We start from the raw sequence: 11,440 nt of genomic DNA, 5'->3' as shown, positions 1-11,440 counted from the left end.
TGTGCATCCCACAAATCTCCATCAACTGCAAGATGCTATCCTATCAATATGGGCCAACATTTCTAAAGAATGCTTTTAGCACCTTGTTGAATCAATGCCACGTAGAATTAAGGCAGTTCTGAAGGCGAAAGGGGGTCAAACACAGTATTAGTATGGTGTTCCTAATAATCCTTTAGGTGAGTGTATATGCTTGTGTGTTGATGTGTTTCAGTGTAGGAAAACGGCATTTGATAGCATTCTCAACCACCATTCTTCACCACTGGGTCAATTCTGACCCTAACCAAAACATTATAAGAGGCTTTTCAAACTTTAGTTGTATATGTTCTTAAACAATTTCAAGTGTCATCAGTTGACATCTTGAACAAATTTAAAATGGTACTCTATACTCTGAAACCCTAACAAAAGAAGGCTTACATTTTTTTTGTGGGTTGTTAATTTAACTTCATTACTGTTTTTAATTCATTATTTTTAAGGTTTAATATTTGTTTCCTATGCAATACAGTTTTGAGATGTTGGACAAGATTTCATGTAAAGTTTATTATTATCTCATTTAAATTGTTCATACAAAAACAAGTGCCTTTTCATCTTTCGTATCACCATATCTAGACTTGAGCAAGCCTTAGTGGGTTTTGATCGTCCTAACGTAGGTTTGTTGAATCGATACTTTTACTGTCCTTTCAATGAAAGCACCGGTTGAACCGGGTGGAACGTATCGTAAAACGAGGAAGTCCAGCGTGTTAACAGATCAATGGAAGTTAACAACAAACTGACCAATGGTAGGCGCTAATGGGCGTTACAGTATATTCATGAACTCTCAAATACCTTAACGCCCCCTACTTGCGCTCTGCAATTATACAATTTGGACGCGCTGCTGTCACAAGTAGTTCAGGTCACACATCGATTACTTTAAAATATGCTACGGTTAAGGCAATAAAAATGGATATTAATTTATTTTGAAAGTCTAGGCTTAAATTTGTACTGCCATTGTTTGCTGGTTACTGGTTGACTGCCATGTCAAAAATGTAGCATAGATCGAGTGCAGATTTTTTCACGTTATTCTCATAAATCGATTAAAATGGTGCCTTCTTAGTAACAAATCAAACATGAAATTCAAGTAAGAATTTGACAACCCCCCTAATAAAAACGATGTGATGCAAATTGTGATATGCGTGTAGAATGCCGTGGGTCCTCCCTCGTGTTTTTCACATGATCAGAGATTACGTGGAGGAGAGGCTTGGGAGGTTCAGTGAGACAAACCGCGGCGATGGCTGATAGTCGCCCCAGACAGCTTTTGCATTTGTTTTATGTAGTGGCCATATGTGTCACATTTATCGATCACATCGATGGACAGAGGACACAGGTACCGTGGACACAAGAGAAGGTAAGCTACACAACGTGTGTAAACGAGTATGTTGTTGTTGCTGTTATCCATAAAAAAGTTGTCTTAATTTGATAAATTAAGCCTTTTCTATTGCAAATGTGATTATTAAAGGATTGTTAAACGAATGTATAAACAATGTAAAAAAGTTATGTTTTATATATTGTAACTAGGTATATTTTCAACATTTAGTGAATATTAACACAGACAGTATCTAGAATGGTTGTCGTTTCTTATTTAAACTTGATAATATTGAAAACCACTTATTTTCAAAGTGAGTTAACATGAAATAGTATAATCCATAAATTGCGTCAATAAATCCAAACTTTGATCTCATATGGCCTTTAATGCCTGATGTTGGCCTATGTATCCCGAAGGGCTTTAGCTATTCATTTGCAAAATATGTTGTGTAATTCCTTTGAGGTTAAAGACGCTTAGCTATACAGGTCCCATGTTCTTCATCCTTTTTTCTTTGTCTGGTTGCTATGGCAGCACAGTCATCATCATTGATCCACCAATTGCGGGTCCTGATATTTATAGATCTAAATGTGGACCCCCTTTAACTCTTTCTCTGTTCAATGTGTAAGCCATGGTGTGAGTCCTTTCTCTAAGTAGTCCATCTTGTAAATAAATGTATCCAGTCTCTGTGGTGGGGGGGGGTGTGTGTGGTGGGGGGGGGGCTATGACTAGAATATGAGAATATGGATGTTTTCTGGAACTACTTTCAATCTATTTTGACTAGTTAATAGCCAGTTAATTACCCAGCTACAATTCCACTGTGTTTTTGTGTTCCGTATGTTGATTGAAGAGAGACAAATTATATTGATGTACTGAAATGATAGAGCTACTCTGATGTTCATAGCACAGTGCAGGCTACTGGGGAAGGGTATTGAAAGGGTTTTGTTGTTCTTGCGTTCACCATCGTTTTATTTCTCCACCATTACTGTCCAGAGAGCTCTGTCCCAGTTACCAGGACAACATAGGAACACAAGGAACAGGTGAACTTTGTGACTAAACAAAAACGATCTGGTTGGGTTGGTGGAATACAATCAATGTGTGTCTTTGTAGAATGTTATTAAAAGTCAGGAAGGATGTTTCTCCCATACTACTCTGTTTTCATTAGTTGTAGTTTTTACTATATTCTCTGGGAGAGGCAGTTTAAACGTATTAACAGGCACCTTTTGAATTTCCTAGCTGCCTGCTTTTTGTTCAAAAGGATTGTCAATTTCTGCGATAACCTGCCAGATGAAACATTTCTACAATGCCCCCTTTAGCTATGCTCAAATTGGGGTACTTCTTGTCTCTTTTCTCAGTTTCTCACACTGAACGTATCTGAGTTCATTGCAGGCAAATTAAATCTGGTTTTGTCAGTCGTGAACAGTCTTGTGAAACAGTTATCTGGTCTCATAGTAGCTGAGTTGCAACAGTTGGGTATTTCCTTGTGTGGATCTGACAGTTGAGTAACACTGCCTGTTGATTTAGCTTGCCTAGATGGTGCACCTCTGGGTATTTTCTTGTGTGGATCTGACAGTTGAGTAACCCTGTCTGTTCATTTAGCTTGCCTTGATGGTGCAGCTCTGGCAAACATATTTTACATATGTTAGCAACGACTTGGTATGATCAAGAGACATCAGTGTAACAAACCGCAGCAAACCGTAATAGCCAGTTGAAAGCAGTTTATTGTACTCTAGAAGATATTTCACAAAGCTACAACATTGAGAGACTGTTGTGATTTGTTAGTCATGTGTATTTCCAGCCAGGCCTGTCCTTGAATCGGGATATAATTCTTGAGCACATTTCCCATCCTCTACTATGAAAGTCTATAGCACAATATACTTTCATAATCACAGTGTTCTAAACTGTATATTTCAAAATTGGATCAAAATGGTTGGGTTTAGTCACAGTATTGGTTTCTCTGCATGGTTATCTTGATACATCATGTTTTGAGATGTTAAACTAATCCACCTTCTTGGTTCAACCAATTGTAATTGACTTCCTATGCTGGCTGGACTGAAGAGGTACCAAGCAATGGAGCGATGGCGCTGGCACTAGCCTGGAGTCCATCACTGTATTCACACAGGGATACACTGAGCTTTGATTCGCTCTTTCATACTTTTTTCCTTTCCTTGGGGGAACGAGACCGCAGTTTGAATCTGAATATCAGACAGATGTGTTTCGAAGGGGGAAGCACTCGGAGGGCTGTGTGCGGGGGTTGAGTAAGACACAGAGACCTAAACAGTGAAAAACCACAGGCTCCTTCATTATAAATGAAGCATGACTGCAAAATCAAGCAGCCTTTCATTGCTCTGTTGTCAAGAAGCTTGGGTTTGTTGTCAGCCAGACTAGATATTTACTGCCTCTATAATGTCTCCTGCCAGGTCCTTCTTCGGCGACGGAGGAACTCTAATAAAGTCTGTCTTGTATAATCCTGCTCCTTTGTACGTTTTCCCCTTGTCGGTCTAGATCAGCCACAGGCCTACCACACTGAGCTCCAGCGACATCACCAGGGTCCTGTCACACACAGACCTAAACCAGATGTGGCAGAGGGACCTCAGACCTCTGCTCGTGACTCGGTACCCCAATTCTGCAGGCAGCCTGACAGTGCAGCAGGTTTGTGCCTCCATGGCATTAACTTAGAAAATAGAAATTAGTATCCAAGTCAGTTAAGGAGATGTGTGTGTGTGTTTGTTTTTATTACCTTGTGGGGTCATTTTGTCCCCATAACTATATTAAAACCTGAAAAAAAAATGTAGGGCTCCATGAAGGTAAATTTCTGGCTCAGGGTTTAGGTTTAGGGTCAAATATACAGTTAATTTTAGTGTTAGAATTGGGGGGTTCTTTAAAATCCAGGTGTTGTTGGTTAAGTTTAGGGTTATGGCTAGGCATTACATCTAGTAAATTTAGGCATAAATGTTACTTTATTGAGGTTAGGGTTAGGGTTGGGTTTAGATTAGGTTTAGTTTAAGGTTAGGGTTAGGGTAAGGGTTAGGTTTAGGGTTAAGATTAGGGCAAGGGAGCATGAAATTTAGTTTTTCAGGGCCCCATGAGGATATAAAAACAAACGTGTGTGTGTGCGTGCGTGCGTCTGGATGATCAGTCAGTTTGTGGTGATGTGTTTTAGTCAGTTTTCGTTAAGTTAGCAGGATGACGTCTCATGTGTTTTCAAATGTTTCCCAATGTTGATTTTGTAATATGCTTGCTTCACAAGCACATCAAGAGCACTCTGGGTTCCCTGACGGCAGGCTGGGATGTTCAGGAGGATAGATTTGAGTCACACACCCCTTACGGACCCATGACTTTCAACAACATCGTTGCGACTCTCAACCCCTCTGCTCAGCGCCGTCTAGTACTGGCATGCCACTATGACTCCAAGTACTACCCTCCACAGTGGCATGGGCGTGAGTTCCTGGGTGCCACGGACTCAGCCGTTCCCTGTGCCATGATGCTAGAGATGGTACGGGCTCTGGACCAGGAGCTGAAGGCTCAGAAGGTGGGGAAATGTTTAAGCTTCTCCAATATGTCAACTCTTGACCTGTCGAACGATTTACCAAACATGGGACAGTTTTTGAAATCGTTTACGGTGTCCAATCAGAAAGGAAAAACGAAGAAGGGGGGAAAAAAACACTAAAATGTCCCAGTTGTTGCTGATGTCAGAAATGATTAGCAGAATTCTGAGGGATGATAGGGGAAGGGGAGGATGAGGGATGATAGGGGAAGGGGAGGATGAGGGATGATAGGGGAAGGGGAGGATGAGGGATGATAGGGGAAGGGGAGGATGAGGGATGATAGGGGAAGGGGAGGATGAGGGATGATAGGGGAAGGGGAAGAGCAGCCTCCTTTCCTGCCTCGGCTGCTCTGCTCCCTGGGTCAGCTGTCTTCAGTCTGAGGATCAAGTTCCTGAGTGACAGGCGCCGCCTTAGGCCAAGGCCAGGGAGCATGTTCATCCGACATGGCAGATCGTGACGAAAGCCACAACACCACCAATACCAATTTCTTCGCAGCAGTGCAGTGTTTACACCGATAGATGGCAGCAGTCTCCCTAAATCTCTCTCTTTCCTTTCTCAATATGATTCTCTCTCAGGACTCCGATCCTAAACTCTCTCTCCAGCTGATTTTCTTTGATGGAGAGGAGGCTTTATTCCAGTGGACCTCAACAGACTCACTGTACGGCTCGCGCCACCTGGCCCAAAAGATGGAGAACACGGCGCACCCACCTGGAGCCGTGGACACCAACGAACTGCATGCCATAGTATGTCAGACATCACAGATTACTTTTGGAACATTGTATGTCAGACATCACAGATTACTATTTAAACATTGTATGTCAGACGTCACAGATTACTATTTAAACATTGTATGTCAGACATCACAGATTACTATTTAAACCTTGTGTTAGACATCACAGATTACTATTGGAACATTGTATGTCAGACGTCACAGATTACTATTTAAACATTGTATGTCAGACATCACAGATTACTATTGGAACATTGTATGTTAGACATCACAGATTAATATTGAAACATATGTGAGACATCACAGATTACTATTTAAACATTGTATGTCAGACATCACAGATTACTATTTAAACATTGTATGTCAGACATCACAGATTACTATTGGAACATTGTATGTTAGACATCACAGATTAATATTGAAACATTATATGTTAGACATCACAGATTAATATTGAAACATTATATGTGAGACGTCACAGATTACTATTTAAACATTGTATGTCAGACGTCACAGATTACTATTTAAACATTGTATGTCAGACGTCACAGATTACTATTTAAACATTGTGTTAGACGTCACAGATTACTATTTAAACATTGTATGTCAGACGTCACAGATTACTATTTAAACATTGTATGTAAAACATCCCAGATTACTATTTAAACATTGTGTTAGACACCACAGATTACTATTTAAACATTGTGTTAGGCATCACAGATTACTATTTAAACGTTGTATGTCAGACATCGCAGATTACTATTTAAAAATGGTGTTAGAAATCACAGATTATTATTTAAACATTGTATGTCAGACGACACAGATTACTATTTAAACATTGTATGTCAGACGACACAGATTACTATTTAAACATTGTATGTCAGACGTCACAGATTACTATTTAAACATTGTATGTCAGACATCACAGATTACTATTTAAACATTGTATGTAAAACATACCAGATTACTATTTAAACTTTGTGTTAGACATCACAGATTACCATTTAAACATTGTGTTAGACATCTCAGATTACTATTTAAACATTGTATGTCAGACATCACAGATTACTATTTAAAAATTGTGTTAGAAATCACAGATTATTATTTAAACATTGTATGTCAGACGTCACAGATTACTATTTAAACATTGTATGTCAGACATCACAGATTACTATTTAAACGTTGTGTTAGACGTCACAGATTACTATTTAAACATTGTATTAGACATCACAGATTACTATTTAAACCTTGTGTTAGACATCACAGATTACTATTTAAACATTGTGTGTCAGACGTCACAGATTAATGTTTAAACATTGTGTTAGACATCACAGATTACTATTTAAACATTGTGTGTCAGACATCACAGATTACTATTTAAACATTGTGTTAGACATCACAGATTACTATTTAAACTTTGTGTTAGACATCACAGATTACTATTTAAACATTGTGTGTCAGACGTCACAGATTACTGTTTAAACATTGTGTTAGACATCACAGATTACTATTTAAACATTGTGTGTCAGACGTCACAGATTACTATTTAAACATTGTATTAGACATCACAGATTACTATTTAAACCTTGTGTTAGACATCACAGATTACTATTTAAACATTGTGTGTCAGACGTCACAGATTAATGTTTAAACATTGTGTTAGACATCACAGATTACTATTTAAACATTGTGTGTCAGACATCACAGATTACTATTTAAACATTGTGTTAGACATCACAGATTACTATTTAAACCTTGTGTTAGACATCACAGATTACTATTTAAACATTGTGTGTCAGACGTCACAGATTAATGTTTAAACATTGTGTTAGACATCACAGATTACTATTTAAACATTGTGTGTCAGACGTCACAGATTACTATTTAAACATTGTGTGTCAGACATCACAGATTACTATTTAAACATTGTGTGAGACATCACAGATTACTATTTAAACATTGTGTTAGACATCACAGATTACTGTTTAAACATTGTTTTAGACATCACAGATTACTGTTTAAACATTGTGTTAGACATCACAGATTACTGTTTAAACATTGTGTTAGACATCACAGATTACTGTTTAAACATTGTGTTAGACATCACAGATTACTGTTTAAACATTGTGTTAGACATCACAGATGTCATGTGTGGACATGCACGCATAATTCAGCAAATAATTCAGCTATTGGGAACAAAAAATTGGGGGTAAATATATAAACACATCTTTCAGGCTTGACAAGCAACTATTAGGGAGGTGTAGTGGAATACAAACAGTACATTTGGTCCTTCATTTTGCCATCTACAATAACATTATTACAAATAAATTAAAGACACTATTCTTGCTGAATCCTGGCCATGGATAGAAAGTACTACTTTTGTTTAAACAAACCATGCAGCATTCCGGTGAGGGACGAGCTATACCTTGGCTTCCGCAATGTCTGTGTGTTTCATAGAGGCCTTGCAATGCGTAAGGTGCTAGTAGACACACAGTGGAACATGTGATGTGGTCTTTAATAACCTCACAGCTCCAATAAAAAAGTCAAACAGAGTTTGATTTTAGGGAGTTCTCTAAATAGCAGGCTGTGTAGTGTTAGTTTCCCATGAGTCCTGGCTGTGGACCCCCTCACACACTGACCTGAGTGGACTTTTACTTCCTTAATATTAATCCCTCGCCATCCTCATTTTCTACCCGGTCTTTGCCCTCTCCTCCAGGACCTGTTTGTGCTCCTAGACTTGATTGGAGGCCCCAGCCCTCGATTTGGCAACCAGTTCCCCAACACCGTCCGATGGCTCACCAGAATGCAGAACATTGGTGAGAGCTCACAATTTTTGATCTCTGTTATTCTGTCAGATTCTGTCTGTCTGTCTCACTCTTTTTCTGTTTGTCTGTCTATGTTTGTTTGTTTGTTTCACAGTCTTTCTATCTCGGTTTGTCTGTCTGTCTTCCACTGTGTTGGTTCTGTCTGTCCATCTATGTCTCTACCTTCCTCTGTCTGTGTATGGGCTTGTTTACATTACGAGAGGGAGGATAAAACGCTAGATAGACTTATTTTGGGTCTTGGAAAATCTAGCGTAGTGTAAACAAGACCTATGTCTGTATCCTCCTGTTTCTCTCGATCTCTGTCTGTTTGTCTGTCTATATCTCTATCTTCCCCAGTTTTTCTCCATCTCTGCTTGTTTGTCTGTCCATGTCTGTGTTTCTATCTTTCTCTGTCTCTCTCGATCTCTATCTAATCGTTTGTCTGACTAGGTCCAACTTTGTAATGTGCCACACCCTTTACCCTCTCTTCTCAGAACGCCGTTTACACAATCTGGGTCAGCTGAGGGACCATCCAAATGAGATACAATACTTCTGGCCTGGAATACCAGTAGGTCCAGTGCAGGATGACCACATGCCATTCCTCAGTAGAGGTAAGATAACCCAAAACACATTAGACCTGGCATTGTCGTTCCGTACTGTACTAATAAATGTTGCACTCTACTTTTCTCTCAGGTGTGCGCGTCCTCCATTTGATCCCAACCCCGTTCCCCTCTGTCTGGCACTCATTTGATGACAATGAGCAAAACCTAGACCGCTCCACCATTGAGAACCTCAACAAAATCCTGCAGGTGTTTGTGCTGGAGTACCTCAACATGAAGCCTCAAGCCGTGAACCCCCAAAACGCCCCCTAAATCACAAGTCTTCCCAGGCTCACCAACAGCTCTCTCAACACATAACCATTTCAAAACATGAAGATGTGTATATAGGTTAGTGTGCGTCTCTAGTAATGTCCAAAGTTGGAAAGACTTTAGCAATCATACTCAATTTAATCAACATACAAGCAAGGAATCCACAAAAGTTAAGTGTGGAAAACAGAGAAGCTATTTTAAGAACCCTGTCCAAAGAGCTCTCCTCGTCCTCACACACCATCCTTTCAGCACCCACTCTTCACAGGGCGCGCCAAAACACAGACACACACAGTCCTATCGATGCTCTATCCATGTAGCATCCAGACTATCACACAGGATCTTCTGTGTGTCTGCTTTGACAGTGGTCCCTTTATGTGACTACATCCCTTCTTTCCAAGGAGCTAGGCTTTGTGCTAATGCTAATATCAGTGTCCAACTGGTCAGAAGGAAGGGACAGACATACAGATAAACGTACAAAAATAAACATGATTAAGTGGTTACATTTTTTTGTGGCATATTACTTTTTACATTTTATGTATACATTGCTGTTTGTTACTATCTGTTGATGCGCGCTGAACATTGACTCATGTTGGTACATTAAAATGGAATTTTAAACATAAAAAAAAACATGAAAAAAATCTGTGGTCGTATATTGAGGGCCATGGTCTGATGCTCAAATCTGTAATTACATTTTACAGGCTTGTACAAGGTACCCGCTTGCAAGCTTATCCTCGCAAGTTTGTACATTTAGTTTGTGCTTGCAAGCAATATTTGACAAGCTTGTACAATAGAGTTGAATTACAAACTTGTAATTCTGTAACCAAACATCTGTATGAATTCAACTCGAAAAGCATAATAAGATAATGTACTGTTACCTTGTACAAGCTTGCAAAATGTAATTACAGATTTGAGCATCCAGACTTGCGACCACGGCCCTCAATGTACGAACACAAATTTTGTGACCAAAGTGCACAGAGTTTTGACATGTTCAATATTCCATACATTAATGTAAAGATCATGTTACTAGAAACCTTGTAACTTTGTACAATCACATGAAGATATGGTGGGATCCTTTATCTGTTTCTGAATGTACATAAAATTACACTATCCAGTTCAAATAAGTATAGAAAAATGTTAGCCATATCCCAAAAATAAATAACTGCCAAAAATGTACTCCCTTCATTTACGTCTGAAATAAATGATAATCCCCCATAAGGATTATAATACATATTGTTTGAAAGTCGTATCTTTCACTCAGGTCATGGCTGTGTGTATTCTGAAAGGCAAGACTGAAAAACAGTCCGTTGACATTGTTTGTGTGGCTGAACCTGATGCTCAGTCAGGTGTTCCCCACTCACCTTTCCTCATCCTTAACCCCCCACCCCTACCCCGCGCCCTCCACAGCCCCTAAGACTCCCCGACCCTGGAGCCGAAGGGGGCTCCTCTCTTCCCAAGCCTCCTCCAGACAACAATCCCATGACCGGGTAATCCTATCAGGACCTCCCCTGAATTCCACGCTTCCCAAATCCCCTGGATTCACCACACTACCGTGTGAAGGAATGTGGATCGGCAGTGGAACCCCTGGCTCAGTGCATGCAGACATGCTTGCAGACGCCTAGCAACACTTGGATATATATGGAATGCCATCAGAGAGATTACATTTGTAATAACTTTTAAAACAGCTTTTGACCAACAATGTTGGACATTGTTAAGTGCAGAATTATCTCCATTGGAATCTTGACATTGTCCTTTCATACAGTAGTTTGTGATACCACGTTTTACTACAACATGAAACATAACAGAAATGCTTTCAGGATGCTTTACTGTCGCGGAGACCCAAACGCCTCATCTGAAGGGCTCCAGCCTTATTCAGCGCCTCCTCATCGTATTCCTGTAGGTGTTTTACAGAACTCACCGGCCCTGACTTCCCTGGGAGATTTGTGTCTGTGCATTCTCGCACACACACACTAATTGTTCCAATCACGTCTCAACGAGTTATACCCCAAAAATACTCCCATAATGAATGTTGTTTATCTAGGGTGTGTGTAGCGCACAGATTTCACTGGCATGCAGGGATGTGAGTGTTTACACCTTGATCTGCCTTCACATCAAAGGCCAAAGGGAGCCTTGTCATTTGACATGAAGTATTCCTA

General features: G+C 39.8%; 1 protein-coding gene across 1 annotated transcript; it reads left to right on the top strand.

The window, feature by feature from the left end:
* The first annotated feature begins 904 nt into the window (after positions 1–904).
* Positions 905–10,460, top strand: LOC105015785 (glutaminyl-peptide cyclotransferase). The gene is made up of 7 exons (XM_034297617.1): positions 905–1,381; positions 3,842–3,988; positions 4,587–4,868; positions 5,460–5,627; positions 8,331–8,430; positions 8,913–9,029; positions 9,112–10,460. The coding sequence occupies exons 1-7, from the start codon at positions 1,265–1,267 to the stop codon at positions 9,288–9,290; spliced, it is 1,110 nt and encodes a 369-aa protein (XP_034153508.1). The 5' UTR covers positions 905–1,264; the 3' UTR covers positions 9,291–10,460.
* The last annotated feature ends 980 nt before the right edge of the window (positions 10,461–11,440 follow it).

Source organism: Esox lucius, chromosome 15 (genome assembly GCF_011004845.1).
Source record: "Esox lucius isolate fEsoLuc1 chromosome 15, fEsoLuc1.pri, whole genome shotgun sequence".
In the NCBI taxonomy this organism is placed as follows: domain Eukaryota; kingdom Metazoa; phylum Chordata; class Actinopteri; order Esociformes; family Esocidae; genus Esox; species Esox lucius.
The sequence above is the reverse complement of the archived record's forward strand: the minus strand, read 5'-3'. Positions and strand labels throughout refer to the sequence as shown.